At 36.8% G+C, this 21,492-nt stretch overlaps 1 protein-coding gene across 1 annotated transcript in view; it reads right to left on the bottom strand.

Moving 5' to 3' along the window:
• Window positions 1-21,492, bottom strand: part of LOC149289279 (dystrophin-like) — an 874,963-nt gene that overhangs the window by 275,646 nt on the left and 577,825 nt on the right. Inside the window, 3 exon segments of the mRNA XM_089490922.1 lie at window positions 359-513; window positions 3,676-3,887; window positions 11,002-11,119. Of these exon segments, the coding sequence (XP_089347048.1) occupies window positions 359-513; window positions 3,676-3,887; window positions 11,002-11,119 (485 nt within the window).

A 21,492-nucleotide genomic window follows, 5' to 3' on the forward strand; every position in this document is an offset into this window, starting at 1 on the left:
ATGAATTGGCCAAAGCATAATTAAGCTCACCCGCCACCTCAAGGCACACTCTCAATAGGGTGAGATCCTACTCTCACCTCCTACATAGTGGGCACACAAAGCAGTTTACTGCAAATACAGTGTGTTGGCTGTGTAATGTATAGTTAAATCAGCAAGATTTTCTAAACTCGCCTTACATCTGGCCTTTATTTTTCTTGATTTTGAAAGATTTTTGTGGCCTCAGACTTAACATATTACACATGATGCTACCACCCTAAAATAATGAAAAATGCAAGGGCTTTGTGATTAGGACACAGTTATGGCATATAAACAGAAAATGTATTTTACCCCCATACAAATAACAGATAACAAAGTGTACCTCTTATTAATTCTTGTCCATGTGGCATTAATGTTATCTTTCATCAATTCCACTTTTCTGGTGTCATCCGTAGAATAATCACGTATAAGCTTAAGAGCCAAGTCGTTCGCAGCGTCAACGTTCATCTGCCACTGGCGAAGTTCTTTGCAAAATTGCTGGTCGAAGAAAATAATTGTAGTCAAATTACAGATATAATCAAAAAATAACAAGACGAAGAAATGAGCATTCTGCAGGATCGTGTGAATCCTTAATAGTTTTCCGCTCTGTTATACAAAACGAGTACAAAACATCTTTCGTTTTAATTTAATAACAATTGGAAACCAAGCGGGCTAAATTATTTTAGGTCTGTGGGCAGTTGTAGTTTAAGTGGGAGTTATAGGCAGAAAGCAATGCAAAAAGGTTTTCATTATTAAAATAGATTGTGGAAGGGATAATCCAGAGTATAGAAACAGGCTACTTCAGGTATTAGCCACAGAATTACTTCTACACAGACACTGCTGAACATTTATTGTTATCGCAAGTTGCATTAAATTTGTCTTGTAATTAGTGCCATCTGCTGGAAAGCTATTGTAAAACACAAACATGATGAAATTAAAGGTACAGCATTATCTAGCTCACGGTCTTATTTAACTTATTGCATTTCTTGGCTTATATATTCTATAAGCATAGATATTTCACAGACGCTTTTACATTTTGTGTTCTAAAGGGTGAGCGGTGTTTAAGGATAAATGGATTTCATCAAAAACCAGCACACTGGGAGAAGTTTCGACCATTACATAAAACCTGTGAGACTTGACAGTTCCTTCTTTTATTGCTGCAAAAAGACATGTAGCAAAGAGAAAGCAGGTGACAGAGAAACATTTGTCTTTTTTGGTGTTTTAGACATCAGACAAAAATGTACGTTTATGGTCAATGATCATAAAATGCACAAATCATGTGTGCTATAAACCTAAAAAGTCCTGTAACATTAAAAATTAACATATATATATATATATATATATATATATATATATATATATATATATTGTATAATATTATGTATAATAAAAGGCTTCTCTATAATGTTAAAGTATTAGTCCAAAAGATGATGTGTGGATAAGTAAAATAGCCTACCTAAAGAAGCAGTAGCGGTTAAAACACTGAGTGAATTTAAACATGTATGGAAGGATCACTGTGATTATAATGATCTTTATGCAGTTTCAGTACTAGAAAGTTTCCAGCATTTCAGTGTTTATTGTTCCAGAAATCAAGAATGCCGCATCCAGCATATTTATCGAAGACAAGCATTTTGAGCTTCTACATACAAACACTTTCTTTCTCATTGGAGTGCACAGTGGGGTTGCATATATATAGACAAATGTTTCTTATGCAAAATGGTAAAAATAGAGAAATCATCTGGAACACTATGGCGGCTGCACCACATTTACCAGAACGCCCATTGTCTATTTTTAAGCAGTTGTTGCTGTTAGAATAAATTGGCTCAATGGAAATTTCTTTTGGCTATGTGCGATTGTTTTATTATAGTTTTCTTTACAAACTGTTGTTAAAAAACTTACGGAATAAACAACATGTTTTGTCATCAGAACAATGAATAACAGGTATCCAATCATACTACATTAATAAAAGCATACCGACTACCCAACATTCCATATTTTGCTTAATACAACATGTATGACGAGTCTATGTTCATTACTATATAAATGAATAGGATATTTCCAGCGGCGTGCAGTTTTGTGATATATAGTTTGTTGGTTTAATTTCATTAGTTTATTTAACATGTATTGTATATACCGGTATTTGAAAAGCACGGATGACTTATATTATCGTACTTTGCGCTTACATTGTCTTAATTCCAAAATAATATTTTGGGGGATGCTATCCATTTTATTAAACTGAAATAATTAGTGATGGGCAGTCATCTTACCATTTACAGTTATTTTTTATTTTCTGTAATGGGGATTCACTTAGGAAGACAAGTTAAAGTAATTAAGGGCCATCATTTTTTTTTTTTAAATGCAAGCACTGCAGGGGCTAACTAACAGCGAATCACCCAAATGGCATGAAATACCCACAAAAGAATGAGCACAGCAGAAAGGATAACAAAAAGGATGCAGCTGTGTTTTGTTTTTACATTAAAATTAAATGTGGACTGTCAGTCTCAATATACAATGCCTGCGAGACAGCGTATGAAAGTAAATAGCTGACAAAAAAGTTCATCTCCTGTACGCAATAGAGATGGCGATGAGGCATGTCTCTTGAGATCAGTGTAAAGGGATGTCATTAACAACAATGTGAATAATGGAGTAGCAATGACTGCATGTGGTTCTGATAATGATGACGGGTATTGTTCTAATATATACATACAGATGTATACATATTCATGAGGAAACATGTACAGTATTAACCAAATACAATGTCCTGTATCAATTGGAGTTCAGATGATGGCACCAGGCTTAGCAATTCCCACTGAAACTGCAGTTTAAACATGAATTGTCACTTCTAAAGCTTTTGCCATGACTAACCAAAAAGGGACAATAACTTAAACATATTTTGAAAGCTAGACGTTAAGATGACTGCTCCCTTGGAATATTCATATGGTGGGTTTCTAATACATATATCTTGCTTATTGTAACTTATTAATACCATGAAATGGGTTTATTCAGTAGGATAAAATCCAACTATATGTCTTTATCCCCCTCTCCCCAGCCATGACCATTGTATTTCAATCCAATCTCATATTCCCAACCCCCCTATTTACAGTTATGACTCTGCTTTCACTGCTCAATTACTAAACAACTTTTCTTTTTTTTTTCTGTTGTTTCATATCCAATTACTTTTCTGTTACCCAAAATATGCGATGAGAGTATAATTAAATTTTTTATTCAAACTTGTGCTTGAATACATTTACTAAATATCATGTTACCAGTTGTCTTGTGAAACATTTCTTTAAAAGTAGAAGATTTACATTTGTATAATCACTGGATCTCACAATGATTTAGCATGGATTCTGTTTATAGTTAAAGGGCCAAAGTTCCAGGGGTCAAATTGCATTCAGCCAAACATGGACACTGCATATTACCTATATACTATAATGCAATTGGCGCGTCTACCTAATGGAGTAAAAATTGGATTTCAAAAAACTCCTTGGCTCTACGTAGTTTTGTATTATTCATATATACGTTTTTAGAAACATTTGGATCTATTGGAATCATACCTTTAAAAGTTAATTAGAAGAAAACTAAAAAATGCATTAGACAATTTTGTGATTTTGAACTTTGTATGCATTTTAGAGAAATTTCCCTTAAGCTTATACTGACCTTCAGATCTGTGTTCTGGCTCTTTAGTGCTTCTACCGTGTAAGAGATCTCCTTCCAAGAGTCAATCCTTCCTTTTGCTTTCTCTAAAACCTGTTCAGCTTCCCCTCGAGCATCTAACCACTGATTAGAGTCCTTCAGCATTTCTTGTAGCTCCTGTCTTCGGTTCTGAAGACGGCATTGCACTTCTTCCCATTGGTTTTGAATTTTATCAACTGAAATGCCAAAAAAAATGTAGTGTGTTTGTGATGTTTCAGCTATAACAAGAATAAAAGGACAACTGGTAATAATAGTTCTTTGCATTCCATGAATTATCATTCATGGCCAACATGGCAGGAAGTCAAAGCTCTATTACATACAATAAAGTTTCCATCCTGCTGTAGCATCTGATCAACATACATCATACTTCATGTAATTAGTAAACTTCTAAATCCACTGAAACATCTGACACAATAAACATTATCATTAATATAGTTTCACACACTTCATATTATTGTTAGGATTTACAGCTTTCATTTTTAAAAGAGACAGACTGAAATAGTAGGTTGTGAGGGCCTGGCTTGTAAGCGTACAGCCTGGGGACTGTAAGAAAACCCAAGCATAAGGTATCTACTAATAATAACATTTCTCACTGTACATAGTTTTTCATCTGGAAATTGAATACTGAATCACAATTAATATTTATGTAGAAACACTTTTGGTCTATTTTAGTTTGGGTGAGCTATTTTGTAATAGCAAAATGTATGTTGCCTTTAGAATATAAACTCACAAGTATTGCCTTCAGAAACTCAACATTTTTAGTAGGTGCAGCTCATTGGTGGGATCTTTATGTTTGAGTGTTTTTTAACGTACTTGTTAACCAAATCATACGCACAAAATTACTATGCGCCGTTTACTTATTATTATACAATAACAATTCAGGAGCTACAAAATGATGTTCTTGGCACTTGCCTATAGTTGGGTGGTTGTAGTGATTACTTAGTTTATAATTATAACTCAATAACAACGTCATACAATACCTTGTATATTGTTATATTAATTTTTATTTCATTTTAACAAAACTGACGTAGTAAAAACAATGATTCGCATTTATGACAGAGCTAAATGACAATATAATTCCCAGCTCTATTTTAATTGAGAAAATTAAAGATTCAACAATAATTCATGTGTGTGCATTCTGGTTATGGTTTTCTGATTTTTGTGGTAACACTATTTGACATAAAGATATACGGGACATCATCTTATTTATATTCAAATGAAATTTTCATACTGAATAAATGTTTCAATTAGTGCCGTGAAACTATAAATATTCCATGTATGAATAATTCATCACTTTTTCATCCAGAAATTCTTATATTAATTTCTACATTTTAATTTATTACAGTGGAACTCTAATTAAATCCATATATTATCCATTTCATTCATTCAGCTTTTCACATATTAATTGCTCAGATTTCAACTAAATAGCATAGTCGCTCACCTGAAAACTCACCTTAAAGTATAAGGCTTTAATGAAAAACATAACTTGGATAATAGTGGTAAGTATTGTACAGTATATTGTATTATATATAAATATTTTCATATATACACACATATATACAGTTGTGGTACGTTGCAATATATGGCCATTTAGTGTGACTGTATTCCCAATATTAATGCTTCAGATAGGTGTTTTTAAATAGTATTTGCTGGGTTGTATGTTGATTCGTTGCTTTGAAACGATCCAGCACAGACCTCAATCACAGCTTGCACATGGCCACCTGATGACACTCTGAAGCAGAATGCCGTGATATGTGATCTTGGCATTCAGCTTCACGGGGTAGGATAAGTAGCCCTAGTACTGAACATGGATCTGTCGATAGCCTCACCCACACCTCTTCCTGCCTTTAGCTACAAAGATGTCGCAGTTTGGTTACCTGAAATGTTGGGGGTATGCAGGAGACTCGGTTTAGTAACATAGAGAAGGAACATTGCTATACTAAAAAAGAGCTATGTAGTTCTACATAGTGCTGCCGCAAAAAAAACACAACAGCAGCTGGTTCTACTTATGAAAAGTGTGTTCTCATGTAAAGGCTATAGTGGAAGTATAGACCCAATACAAACTATAATAAATAGACCTTTAACGTACAACCGCTGAAGAACCTCTACTCTTGGTTCTAAGTTAGAAAGCGCATACGCCCTCTGAATAAACTAGAAGGATTATCTACATGCCCACAATATAGGACAGTCCTCCAGAGATCACTGTCAGACACATCATATATTGTAGTTGCAGATGGAGCTTGACAGTATTGTTCTAATGAGTTTTTCAGTGGGGGAACTTGACCACTTAAAGATGCTTAAAACCTAGATGCTTAAAACCTAGAAACATATACAATGGAAACAAATATATTCATACATTATATGTGCAATAACACATAAGAACTATTATCACTTCCATCAACTGTTCCATCAACATCATATTTTTCAACAATACTTAAAAAATGCATTTTATTCTAATGTAATACAATTTATACTTTTCTTAAAATCCAGCTCCATTAACACCACAAATTATGTATCCCAGCAGGAAGTTGACTTGTCAATGCATATATTTGATGATGAAGCTGAAAATTTACATTTATATTTTCATATAATCCCTTAATTAAGTATATTTGCATTTTCTAATAAAATGATAAATATAGATTTCATAGGCTTTTTGAGTTATTACTAGAAAATATCATGGATTTCTTGACAACTTTGCCAAGAAATATGTGTGAGATAATCAAGCACTTGAAGTGAACAAACTATATGGGTTTAGGACCTCAAATTATTGAGAAGTGAGTCCAAAGTACTTACATATTTTTTTGTCTAAAGTATAATACAGTCAACTCATCTAGTGTGTGGCTGCTGGCTGGATGCACATACAAAAATGTAAAGATCGGCTGCATGAATCCAGATGAAGACACCTTGTATGTCAAGTGCCAGGGCCACTTAATCATACTCAGTCTGGTACTGCGCTCTAACAATACATATTATACTACAAAAGAAAAAGACACCTGTGGTCTGGTGGCAAAAAGGATAAAAGCTGTACAATAGTTAAATATCTTCTTGCCAAACATCAGAACAACTATTTAGTTTTTTTTGGATTGTATCTATATAAGTCTGTTCAGAGCTTTAATTAGAGTTAGAGGTTACCACAACTGACCAGACTCTATTTCAGTTGCATACACTCATATCGTAACCCTCGCAAAATAACAAATCTGCAACTTGTTTGCAAGGACATGCAAGTGTCTTGGACTTTAAATTGTGAAGATTACAGGAGAAGGCATGCAAGTTCAAGTTAACCAGTCTATTACTCCCATGCATGTGATTGCTGGTAGAGACAAAGCTTTTGTTATTTTCTGAAAGCCAGATATCAAAACTGAAAATACTTTCATCCTTAATTGTAAAAATGATGTAAGACCTCATTCATCCTGAAAGGGTTAACACGCCACAAAATAAAATCTTCCGCTAAACTATACTAAAAACCATTTTAAAAAGCATCTTCTTAAGAAAGAAAATGTACCATGGGTACTCCTGGCTCTGTCCCACACCATCCGGCAGCTTCTCCTCTAACTCCCTCTGATTACTGTGGCTGCGTCCTCGTGCACAGCCGCACCACACACCAAGTGTCCGTGACGTTGAGACGTGACCGGAGTGACGTCACTCTGTTTTTTTTTAATGTTGCAGCCAAATCCGGATTTGGGGCCCTTTCTCCTCCCTTCTCCTATTTATACTACACCTTGTTATCTGATGGTCTTACATATGTTCCTCATACCATATCCTGTCCAAGAGAATTCTTCTGATATTTCTCTCCTGTGTTTGACCTGGCTTGATCCTGATTACCCTGAACTCTGGCTCCCTGGCCTCAGCTTTTGACATAACTATTCTGAACTCTGGCTTCCTGATCTCAGCTTGTTGTACGACTTATTTTATTACCAATGGAATATTTAAAGTTAACTACTAACAGGATATGAGGAAATATCAAGCAGGATCATTCAAAAGATCGATATTGAGGTCAAAGGAGTAACAAGGTGAAACATGGGATACAAAAAGTTAAGTGACACAAGCTGGTGGAAGCAGGGTTGGTGCTAGGGTTCATGGCATCTTAGGAAAACAATGTCTCTGTCACCTCCTTCTATTGTGTGTTTTATGTTCAGTGTCTATTCATTTCAAGTAAATTACACCTTAAAACATTAAGTGACGTTAGATCATATAGTTTTTGGCACACTGGACCTTGAACCTACCATTAGTGCCACACAGCAAATCCACTGTTGCATGCTAGCCTTAAGCATTGAGAGTTAGTGTGAGAGCTGGCATCCTGGTACAGTCAAAGTAAATTCCCATGTCAAGGAAAAGAGCCAGTTAGAACACGATGTTGTTTCTTTGATTTTAAAGGGCAATATAAAAGAGTTTCTTTATTTCCCTATTTTAAACGTCTGGCAGTTTAATATTGTAGTTACAAAAATGACAGGTTATAGCACACACACTTAATCACAAAACATTTTTGATGACCATAAAGCTGCCACTTGTTCTGTTGGCTTGTCATATCAACCATTTACAGATATTGTAATAATAGGTTTTACTGCGCATAATGGAACTTTACAATGTGTAGATATGCAGTTCCGAAAAGATAACAGCTTTCATGGAAAATGCAGAGCACTTAATTTATTTCTTTAACATGTTGAAGAATGCATTTTAAAGTATTCACAGGACGCTCTAGTAAAGATTTCTGGACCATGAAACTGTCTGACTTGTCATCCTCATTGTTGACTCCTGTGGGACTTTCCCAGTACATACTAAAACCCCAGTTTCTGACAATTTCTGACCTCCATTAGGGTGATTTAGTTCGTACTATTGTTGAAAGTCATTACTCTGGGGTCTGGGGTACAGATGCTTAGATGCCTAGTTGCCTAGTACAGGAAAAATAATAACATTAAATTTTCTTCTAATGACTCCAAGTAATGTCATTAACTTTATTTACTTTGATTCAAGTCGTTGTTATTGGCAATCAAGTTACGAAATCAGTTTTTAACAAAAATACATTGTATTCATTATTTTATAAAATTTCCTTTTGAAACGAATGAATGTATTATAATTTCTCAAAGAAATACACACTTGCTTCTTCCGCTTGTTGGTACATTCCCTGTCATTATACGTGTGTGCCTATAGCATTTAGTAAGAGAGAAACACTGATAATATCTGGAAAAACATCTTACATACATATTGATGAACTTATTTCAAGAAACAATATAATATGTATACTTTTGTATATATTTATACACATTATTTGAAGTATATTGCTACAAAGATCAGTATATCATATACTCAAAAATATTCCAAAGCCATTTTCATTTCCTTTGAGCAACATTTTAATTATCGTACCCATATAAGTGCAAATCCATGTATGATTTATCTAGAATGAAAATATATTACTGCATAATAACAAAGTATTTCATTTTAGGTTAGGTTTATATTACTTGAACATATAAGTTTCTTTTTATTATATCTTATGAGTTCAGACTTACAATGACTTGTAAGAAAATACCATATTTTTTCATAAATTATTTCACGGGAAGTTCCACAGCAAACAAACAAATGGGCAAAGCTATCATATGGAATGTTGAGTGACAATGAGAAAGGGGAGAGTAACTGAGAAGAGAGATGGGGGCAAAGGGGAGAGATAAAAAGAAAGAAGAAAAGAGGAGGAGAGATAGAGAAAGAAAAGAGATAAGGAGAAGGAAAGAGGAAATGAGAGATAATACGAAAAGGGGCAATAACGACAAAAGCAGGAGATAATAAGAAGGGGGGATAGGGAAAAGGTGAGGTTAAAAAAGAGGAGGATAGATAAAGAGAAAGGGGAGAAAAGGAAGAGATAAAGAAAAAATGTGGAAAGATAAAAGAACAAACACGAAAAGAAAGAGTGACAGAAATGAGAGATAAAGAGAAAGGAGCACAGATAATAAGAGATCAAAGAGAAAAGGGAGAGATAATGAAAAAAGGAGAGGATCAAAGTGAAAGGGTGGGATAAAGAAAAATGGGAGAGGTGGGATAAAGAGGAAGAGGAAGGATAAAGAGAAAAGAGGATGAGAGATAATGAGAAGGGGCATCAAAAAGAAGGGGGATAAAGATTTAAAGGGAGAGCTAGCGAGAAAATGGAGAGATAAAGAGAAAAGAGGTAGAGAGATAAAGAGGAAAGGTAGAGTGGAGAAGAAGAGCAATGGGAGAGATAATAAAAAAGGAGACTCAGAGAGGAGAGATAATTAGGAAGGGGAAATATAAAGGAGGTAAAGAGGTAGAGAGATGGGCAGAAAGGGAAATGATAGGGAAATGGGTGAGGTAAAGAGGAAGAAGGACAACGAGAATGGTAGAGATAGAAATAAAGAGAGAGAAGATTAAAGATAATGAGAAGAGAGTTCAAAGAGAAGGGGAGATAAAGAGAAAACAAAGAGATAAAGAGAAAATGGAGATCTGAGATAAAGAAAAATGGGCAAGATAATGAGAAAGGGGAAGATCAAAGAGAAGAGGAGATAAATATGAAAAGGAGAGAGGAAGGGTGATAATGAGAAAAGGAAGATAAAGGCCGAAAGGGAAGACATAATAAAGAAGAGAGATTATGAGATGGAGGAAATAATGAGAAAGGGGAGAGTGTGTTTGTATTTTGAAAGTGCTTGTATGTTTGAGCATGTATGTCTAAGGGCATGCAATTGCGTGTATGCAAGGGCAAGTGTAATCCAAGAATGTTTATTTGTAAGGGCAAGTATGAATGTGCGTGCGTATATATGCATGTAAGTATGGGCAGGCACGCATATGTTTATGGGTAGTCATTTGCAAGGGTAGAGTATATATGTGTATTTTGACAGTCTATTCATTACAGTTACTGTTTTAGGCCTAAAGGGTATAGAATAAATAAAGGGTGTGCGGGACCCTGACTGAAAGGAGACCTTAGACTCTGACCGGTGACCACCATGGTTGCAATCTGGTACTGGGTAAATCATGTAGATGTCATCTGGGCAAGTCCTGTCTCTGTGTATAATTTGGAGGTTGATGTAGATCGTGTGAATGCAATCTGGGTACTTGGTTACATATTTAAAAAAACTCAGAATTTTGTTAATCTATAAATGTGAGTGGGTATATATGTGTGTGCATGTATGTATATATATAGAGTTTAATAATTGCCCCCCTACTTTTGTCCCTGTCCACCCATGTGCCTCCCCTAAATATGAACATATGATTTGAAAACAATGTATTTTTTAAACCAAATAGGTTTACTTTAAATAATATCTGCCTTTTAAAGCCAATGTTTTCACTTACTGCGATCTGTAATGACTGCCCTGGCCTCTGGACTGCTGGTTTTGTTTTTCAGGTTCTGTGCTGCAGTAATAAGTTCATCCAAATGAGGGCGCCTTTGTTCTAAATCCTGCAAGGTTACCTATTTATGGATAAGCAAAGAGAAGATACCTTTACTGCAGTGTTCCACAAAAAAACATATAGCATTTAATTAAGGGAACCTGTTTACACTATTAAATCGGTTTCAGTCTTGTATCCAACCCAAAGCTACAATCTATAATATAAATAGATAAATATTTACATAAAGTGCATTTTCATGTTGTTGATGAGCCATTGTTTAGTTATTGGTTTGTACAAAGCACTAGCAAAAAAGGTATGTCACCAACTTTATTATGAATTATGAACATTGTTGATGAATTTTACTGACAGGTCAGTGCATAGATTAAAAAGAGAAGATGTGATTCTTTGTTTCACCAAAGCTCACTGTTTGTTACACATACTCATTTCACTTGAAGGGGCAGTTTAATGTTCCGCACAAATTCACCAAAGAGGGATGCACATTAATGTACTTTATGAGTACTTTATTATACATTCTGCAAACAGGTTAGAAAAAATCAGTTACCTTAGGAAAAAAGCTGCAGCTCCCCACCTCATCCATGAAGTAGCCAATCAGTAACACCATGTTACTTACTCCATGTAATATTCACCGGGCCAGCGATGAAGCTGTCTGGCCATAAGTAAAACCACTTTGGTCAAATACATCTCCTGCATGGAAAATAGCTAGGGGAAAGGGAGAATACAGGGGATTCTTCAGAATCCCCCATGAATTTTTCAAGGGGGATACCATGTAATTTAAAGGGACCTTAGATCTATCATATGATTCCTGGACTGTCCCTTTAAGAAGCCCACAAAACCCTAGAGCTTTTGGATCTATTCACCAAAGTGGGAGTTGGCAGGGTAATTGTGGTTTTAAGAAAACACTGGCAGGTTTCTCTAGCAAAAAATGCTCAGCTGGCCCTGTGCAGTGGTGGGACTGTTGATTTAACTATAAATTATATAGGGCCAGCCAAGTTTTTTCCTGCAGCAGAAGCTCACTTGTGTGGGCTTTTATAATGTATAGCGAAGTCGAGGAGATGAATCCACAACTCTCCTGCAAACCCTCCCTTTAGTGAATAGATCCCACATTTATTTACTGAAGGACATGAGTGACAAAACACAACGGTCTCTTTTCACATAGATTAGCGTTCCTATAAATACATCAAGTAAACTACACTACAAAAAAGAAAACCTTAAGATTTCTTAGATGCCCTCATACCACCGTGATTATTTTACTAATCTGATCTGTAGAGGTTTACAAAACACTGTTAACAAAAACACCTTATATGGTTTGTGACTGGTTAGGGTATTTCTTAAACTAAATGTCTATCACACAGGTCAATAGTATTGTTATGACTGTCTTTGGCACGCATGGATAGACAGATGGATCAAGGGTAATTATTAAATGATTTATTTTTTTTCCTTACATTTATTCTTTTTTGCATTTTTAACACTTGACTAACACAGCTATTTACATTTAGTTAAATAAGTTACATTATTTAGAAACTGACATGATCTGGGTTGTTTCTCCAACATTATCCTTAAGTTTCATGTACATTTTATAGAGTTTTCTTTAATCTTTTAAGACATTTCTCTACATTCAGTGCTGTCTTTTCAACCATGAGAAAAAAGCAGTTCTTCAAGTTAAGCAAACAATAAAATAAAATGTTCTGTGCAAAAGTAACGGATTTAATGCACCGATATCTCTTCTGGAGAAAGACAAATAAAAATTAAGTGACAATGCTTGAAAACAAAAAAGAGAAATTCAAAAGGTAACTCAAAGCTATATAGAACAAACAAGTCACTGGATTGCTGTTGAGCCAAAAATGTATAAAAGAAAACAAAAGCATTTTGTTTTCAACCTTTGAATGTTTGGTTTAGTCGAGAGAAAGGAGAGGAGAGAGAAGGCAGAAGGGATAGAGTCGGAAGAAATGTGACAGGAGAATAGAGAGAAGAGAGAAAGTGGAGAAGGCAGAGGAGAGAAAGATAGAAAGAAGATGAATGAAAAAGAAAAAAAATTGTCTTTTAATAGAGTGCACCACAATGATGCACCACAAACCCAATTACCTACCTAGCAGCCAAAACGTTGACTTCTTCCATGTTCTACCGTATATTTGTTTTTGTTTGTTTTTTTAAATCACTTTTATAATAATCTGCTGGTTTGATCACTACTGACATGTTAACTAAATATATTAATATCATATTAAGAGGCTATCAATTTAAATATAAACATATAAACAACTCATGGAGTAATATGGTCCTCCATAAAGACAATCTTAAAGCCTGGAGCTCAGACTGAAATCCATCCAGTCAATTTATGGTGCTTAAAGACAGTTTCATTTGTATTCCACAGAGGTTTCTAACTCAAATGCATAAGTTCAGTTTAAGCTGAAATCGCCTTGTATATTAATTTAATTAACTGCAGGTGTTGCTATTTAATTAACAAGAACTCTCTTTCAACCGAATTCAGTGTGGTCTGGAGAACATCCAAGCATAGAAGATCACATCATCCAGTAGCCGTCATATTTTCCCAACACAAATTTGTCACCCTGATTTACAAGGTTCTTAGAACTTGACTTGATATAATTAGCATATAAAGATTAAATCAAAATGCACTGGTGCACTGATACATAACTTCTAGTAATATGTTAAAGTGCATTGGAACCAGGGCCGGCCGAAGACTTAACGCCGCCTGGGGCGAAGTTTAAAACGCCGCCCCCCCGCCGACGCCGGGGGGGGGGGCGGCATTTTAAACTTCGCCGACGCCATAATCTACGACCCCCCCCCCCGGTACTTACCTTTAAACAGTCCTGCGGCGAGTCTCCCTGCTCTGCCACGGTGCCGGCTTGTAATGCTGAGCGCCGGAAATTGACGTCACTTCCGGCGCTCTGCATTACAAGCCGGCACCGGGACCGAACAGGGAGACTCGCCGCAGAGGAGAGAGAGAGAGGGGCGCCGAGCGGGTAAGCGAAAACCACTCGGTGCCCCTCTCTCTCTCCTCCGCTTCAAAAAAAAAAAAAGCGCTTGGGGCGGCAAAGTGCCGCCCCTTCTAAAGTGCCGCCTGGGGCAATTGCCCCAGTCTGCCCCATTATAGGGCCGGCCCTGATTGGAACTATCACAAATGTGAAAGAAATCTATTTCAAATAGAGTTTCTGATCTGTAAAAACTATTTACTGATATTGTCATACTATTGATCAGCTGGTTTAACTTTTTGACCAGTGTTTAATTAAGTCCCAATATAAAGCAAATAGAAAAAGAGAACTTTTTCTTAAGCAAATGATTACAGATTCAGCACAAATAGCGAAACGCAATTTTATATTCCTTTTAATTCAGGGAAAACCAAAAAGGTGGAAAATGGCCAGTGTCACAGATGTGATTAAATGTACATCGGTGGACTAGGTATTTTCTGCTGTACACATAACTACACAGGCATGCACCAGCACAATGACCAACTGAGCATTTGCCCTTTGTGCATATTAAACAGTCCAGGCTTTTCTACTAGCAGCCCTCTGGTGTTAATGGGGTAACTCGTTATATTTGTTCAGTCTAATTAAGTCTGTTCAGACTTGATCATTGTTCATTGTTATATTTACTAGGCATTGACTCATGCAATAATGTTATATATTTTTATGGTAAAAAAGCTAATGGAATAAGAAGTCAGACCCGGCATTGAGGGGGTCATATTTTATAGCACATGGTGAGCAGTGAGTAGAGCTATTTGTGATTTCTCCTCTACATCAACCATCTGTAACCCTGAGTCTCTGCATCCCCATGTCCCTGCACAAATTCCTCCCTTGTCAGAGTTTACACTAGTAAGATTATATTCCTCCTTTGATCCACACTATTTCAGTTTTCTTTTCAATCCTTTCTTTTGGGGAAAAGTTTATTTTATATATTGTTTACTCCACTTAATGTTAAGTTGTTCCACTGTCAATATACACACATTTTTCAATCAAAACAGTTTTTAGAAAAAGGGAAAGCAGAGCCAGTAGTGTACCTAAGGGGGGGCAGGAGTGGTCTGCCCCGGGTGCCACTGATCCAGGGGTGGGTGCCACCTCCCTGGAAAGCAAACGTGGGCACGCAGCTTACCACTGTGGCCCCTGCACACTGTGTGAGAAAACTCTCTTTTCCAGCCTAGGGGAACCAGGAGCCTGAGCTCGAAAAGAGTTTCATTGCACAATGTATCAGTTTCCTGAAATTCTAATTTTATGAATGAATGAGTGACTGAATGTTATTAGGGGCAGAGGTGGCACAAGCAGATTACTTAAGGGGCAGAAGTGACACAGGCAGGCTACTTAAGGGGCAAGAGTGGCATAGGCAGGCTGCTTAAGGGGCAGAGGTAGCACAGACAGGTTGACTGATTCAGGAGTAGAGGTGGCACACGCAGACTACTTCAGGGGTCGAGGTGGCATAGACAGGCTGCTTCAGGAACAGAGGTGACACAAGCAGGATGTTTCAGGGACAGAGGTGGCACAGACAGGCTGACTGTTTCAGGGGTAGAGGTGGCACACACACAGACTACTTCAGGGGTAGAGGTGGCATAGACAGGCTGGTTCAGGGGCAGAGGCCTACCACATCAACGTCTGGCTTAGTATATTGTGATGGGGGTTATGCTGCACTACTGTCAATGTCTGGCTCTGTATATAGCGATAGGAGTTATGCTGTACCATATCTGCTCAGTAAATGTTATTTACCTAAACTTATTTAATTTATTCAAAGGTTAATAATTTATTTTTTCAGATTTATTTTCCAGTTGGCATACAGTTTACAAATTTGTGAAATAAACATTCTTGCCAGCATTATTTTTTTGTTGGTGTCTTTACATTTTAAAATGTGTGGGTAGTGCCACATAGAGGATCCACCCTGGGTGCCAAATACTCTAGGTACTCACCTGAGCAGAGGTATTATAATTATATGCAGAAAACACTCTATTCTTTACTCAAATTATTCTTTCTGAAAAACTGACAGCAATGAACCCTACATATAAGCTAAAAAACTATAGGAAGAGAGAATGAGAACTAACCATATAAAGTCTGTAGACTAATACAAGCCTGCACTGGCTTTTAGGTGTACAATTTCCCAGCCGCTGGTTTTAAAGCGTCATTCCAAGTCCATTCCTGGTCTAACAACACATAGCTAGAACACAATAAAATACAGAAATGGTTGACCGCCTAAAATATTCACCACCTGCCTTAGTAGAACTGTTGGTGACATCTTACATTGTGCTTGTACAATCATGATTTAAGTATGACATGGGTTGTGCCCAATCTGGGTAGATTCAAGGTTAGAAAAAATTTGAATGATTGTCTAACTAGTTGATTTTACTGTTCCTGCATTGCTTCACTCTGAAGAAGCAATTTTCGGTCATTAGTGAAAATATATTTTTACATTTAAAATTAATTAGTCATTAATTGGCAAATTTTGTTAAAATGAAAATTTGCATGAACTCTAATGCACAAATCTAGCAAATATCCAAAATGACTTCACCCACACTTCATTTTACCAACACCTCGAAAAAATGCATCTTGATTCAGGAAATATATTATATTACATATAAAAAATATAAAAATATTATATTCCTATAGCATATATTGTAATAATGGCAACCTGGTATAATAATACCATATAACAATTGAAGATTATTATCAATCTAGATAAAACGTTATTTCATGAAAATCAGTACATATATTATATGGGAAGCTGGTGCCCACATACAATGTCATTTTATTTAATATTAATATTATAGTGATGTTGCACTTTCCATTTCATCAGATTACCAATAAGCAAAAGAGAGTTGAGCAATCTACACTATTATGTATTCATTAAATAGTTTGTGAAAGGGGATAGCTCTTAGTATTGATTTAATAAATTAATTACATTATACTGTTGTAATGTTAAAAATGACCCCACCTTTACAGCAATACTATTTGCATATTTTCTGTTTATCAGACATAATAACATGCCACAAGCATGCAAGTACATGTCATTTGGTTACATGTTTATAAATAAGATTTCCCATTATTATATTACATTCAAATAGTTTTATATAAGGCTACATATGTTGGTCAATAAAGATTAAAATGACTCAAAGGTCAACTAATTTAAATATAAGGCAAAGACAACGTGAGTAAATACTAAAAGCACCTTTTAAATGATCATTTCATTTATTGAAGGTTAAGAGTTAATCAAAACCTTTATCACTCATGTGAAAAAGTAATTGCCCCTCTACACCTAATAACTGGTTGTGCGACCCTTAGCGGCAACAACTGCAATCAAACATTCATGATAACTGGCAATTAGTCTTTTACATTCCTGTGGAGAAAATTTGGCCTGCTTTTCTTGGTAGAATTGTTTAAATTCAGCCACATTGGAGGGTTTTTGAGTATAAACAACCTTTTTTAAGGTCATGCCACATTATCTCAATCAGATCCAAAGGACTCCACAACCTACATTTTGTTTCTTTCGAGATTCAGAGATGGACTTGCTTGTGTGCTTGGCAGTGGCGGATCTACCGGGGTCGCAGGGGTCGCGACTGCGACCGGGCCCCGGCGGCAGGGGGGCCCAAGCCAAGGGGCCGCCCGAAATCTTTTTTACGTTTTTTTTTTGTTTTTTTTAAATAAGGCAGGGGCGTCCAACATGCGGCCCGCGAGACCTCGAGGTGCGGCCCGCGTAAGATCGGCAGCCAGGGCAACCGAACTTACACGAGCCGCACCTCAAGCCCTGCTACTTACTTGTGGGAGGGTCTTCTGGACAGCACGGAGGAAGCGGAGTTCACGTGACTTCCTACTTCCTCTGTGCTTTAGCAGAGAAGGCAGAGGGAGGCCGCGCCCCCTGCTGAAGTCTGTGAGCGGCATCGAGGGAGCTGCAGTACAGGTAAGGGGGTGGGGAGGGTGTTTGAATGAGTGTGTGTGATTGAGGGAATGAATCTGTGAATTAATGATTATATGAATAAATGAGTATGTGTGTGTGTGTGTGTGTGAGTGTGAGTGTGATAGCATGGATGTGTAAGTGCTGGAACCTAGGCATGATGGGACTGTGATTGCTGTTAGCAATCACACTCCTATCATGCCAAGTCAGCCAGTACATGCTGAAACCTGGCCAGCTGCCCCCCTTGTGTAGTGATAATGCCAGCAGTATGGGGTCTGCACTTACAGCCACCCTGTACCAGCATGTACTGGCTGACTTGGCATGATAGGAGTGTGATTGCTAACAGCAATCACAGCGAGCACAGTCCCATCATGCCTAGGTACCAGCATTTACTGGTTGCCTAGGCTAACAGCAATCACACTCCTATCATGCCAAGTCATATTGCTAATTTTGTCCAATTGCGTGTTACCTACTTTTATTAAACATGTGAGTTTTTATTATTATTTTTAAAGGTGGGGGTCATTTTCGGTTTTGGCTAAGTGAACCCTGAATGTTTTGGTCCAGAATTTTCATTTTAGTTCATCCCTAGAATAAATCTAGGGAATCCTGAATTTGTAGTCGCAAAACTTTCAAGGCCCAGAAATCAGTGAGAGGAAGAGTAAAGGTTTTGTGTCATTTTACTTTATTTTAATCTGCATATTTTATTAAAGGCCATATTTTTTGTCACAGTGAAAAATGAGTGCGGCCCTCCCACGTATACAATTCTGATGAAGTGGCCCACTGCAGAAAAAACTTGGACACCCCTGGATTATGCCCTTTGTACATGCGCCCCTTTTTCTTTGATTATGATTCAATATGTAAATTGAATTTGTTGAATTAGTTGAAAAAAAATTGTTGGGTAAAAATCATGTTTTTTGGGGGGGGGGTGAGGGGGTGGGGGCCCTTAACAGATTCTCGCACCCGGGCCCTGAGGCGTCTAGTTACGCCCCTGGTGCTTAGGATCGTTGCCCAGCTACATAATGCAACTGCGCTTGAGCTTTAGGTCAGAAACTGACAGCCTGACACTCTCCTTCAGGGTTTTTTTTGGTGGAGAGCAGAATTCATGGTTCCATCAATCAGCAAAGCAGCCCCAGACCATCACACTACCAGCACAGTGTTTGACTGTTGGTATGATGTTCTTATTGTAGAATGCTGTGTTAAGCTGTATGGCAGATGTAATAGGACTCATAGCTTTGTTTCTTAGAGGTCATCAAGATTATTTTTTGGCAAATGTGAGATGATCAATCCTTGGTGTTCTTTTTGGCTAGCAAGGGTTTTTGCCCTGCAACTCTCCCATGGATGAAATGTTTGCACAGTTTCTTTCTTATTGTGCAGTTGTTTACATCTTAATCTGGGTTCATTTTTGACATCATCAATTAGTCATCAATGTGCTCTTGGAGGAATGTTGGTAGGGAGGCCACTGCTGGGAATGTTTCCAACTGTTCCAGGTTTTGTAGATATTGTCTCTCTCTGTGGTTCCCTGGCGTCCCGGAGCCTTAGAAATTGCTTTATATGCCTTTCCAGGCTGTTAGATGTCAGTTACTTTGTTTCTAATCTGTTCTTGAATTTCTCTAGATTGTGGCATCACGTGCTGTTTCTTGAGATATTTTAGCCTACTTCACTTTGCAAGACAGGTTCTATTTAATTAATGTTTAGACTTAACAGGGCTGGCAGTATGCATACATGACTCTACACTTGTGTCTAAGTTGGAACAACAAAAAGGTATGACTCATTTTTATTAACACCCCTTAACTGATTGCAACTAATAGATGTCCTTCACCAAAATATACTGCGTCCTAAAGACAAGCTCCAGACAATTATTGTTTGGAATATTCATATCATGTCAGGGTGTTATATTGTAAAATGTATTTGTCACTTATAAAACATACACTTGATTGCATTACATTATTACAAATGGTTGTAACCAGTCCCCAACCACTGCCAGGAAGCTACACAGAGCAATCAAAAACATCTGCAAATTGATATGCAGATTGAAATGAATGTGCAAATTGCACTTCTGATCGATTCAAATTTGTTGTCGATTTGATTTACATGAGTGAATTGTTAATCCTCAGAGAGGTGAAATCTGGCATTTGTGTTATTACTGTGCATATGACGAAACATCATTTTGTTTTTCATTGCAGCTTATCAAACCAGTGAATTGCAAATTAAAATTGTATTCTAAATAAGGATCCCAAGAAGGTCTACTTGAGAGCCTCAATGCAAGATTGCATGGATATATCTGTGTGTTATAGCACATATAGACTGGTTCCTTATAGTAACTATTTAATGTTATATTCCCCCATTGAATATAAAGTGAAAAACAAATACGGGTTCAAAACTGGGAAGCTCAGCATGGCTACCTACTACAAAGTCAACGTTTTAAAACAGAATTGCTTTTGCATTTATGAATCATTTTCTTGGTTATCATTTGTAAAGTTGACCATTATCTTATATCATAATATAAATTAACTATATATGACCGGTGTGCTGTTGGACCTCTTTATTATGGTATCTGACTTGCTTACAATGGTAAACCTCAATTTGTATATGCTTTACTGTGATGCTATTGTCAATCACCGGAAACATGCCCACCACACATTTGTCTTTATGTATGAAGACCAGTACTTGGACCTGGTGCAACATGTGGACCAATCCGCAGAAACATTGGAATCCTACACACTTTTTTGCTCATTCATGCGTAACCAAATATTGAACAGTGGACTGCTGTTAGTAGCTTTCTCAAGCCTATGGCATCAGGTCCGGATAGGCAGGAGCAAGCCCTTCTGCCACATTACCAGGAACAGGTGACCCTATTGGGCGACCAAGCTCCCTGGTACACCGCTGCTCCATGGATCAGTTGCAAAGATCAAAGATCTCCCTTGCAACAGACTATTTACACAAAAAGAGGTTTATGCATAGCTGTTACCTAGAGCTATACCTCCCAAAACATAGTAAAAATTAAAACTACTTAAGTTTGCTTCCTTTTTTCTATTACATAAATTTAAAGAAGTCAAAATCTAGATGTAAAAATAACTTGTTTTGCAGAGGTGACAGAGTTAGATTGTCGAAGAATTTGCTGAAACGTACAGATTCTCTGACTCTTAGCTATTTGGAGATATGTATATTCTACGCTCCATTACTCCTGCACCAGACAGGGAGATGTTTTCTCATAATAGCATTTTATTCTTGATTGAATTTACAATGTCTTTTCTTTAAATATTGTGGCTATATTAGGACTATTGTTTTATATGATAATTATACATCTTTTGAGAGATAGTATTGAATCACAAGCAAGAAAATGAAATAACTATAATTTATGTTTTTTCAACATAACAGCATTTTGACTCTTGTCTCCCTTGAAATTAATGTACACAGCCATACATCATAATGAAATGAAAAATCTAAGATACTTTTTTATACAATAAAAATATGAAGCATTGTAAAATATGAATGCATAAGACTTTCAAGAGATATTTCACCTTCCTGGTCTAGGTCAGTTGTCAGTCCACC

Source organism: Sceloporus occidentalis, unplaced genomic scaffold (assembly GCF_023333645.1).
Source record: "Sceloporus occidentalis isolate IW3139 unplaced genomic scaffold, rSceOcc1.0.p SCAF_47, whole genome shotgun sequence".
Classification (NCBI taxonomy): Eukaryota; Metazoa; Chordata; class Lepidosauria; order Squamata; family Phrynosomatidae; genus Sceloporus; species Sceloporus occidentalis.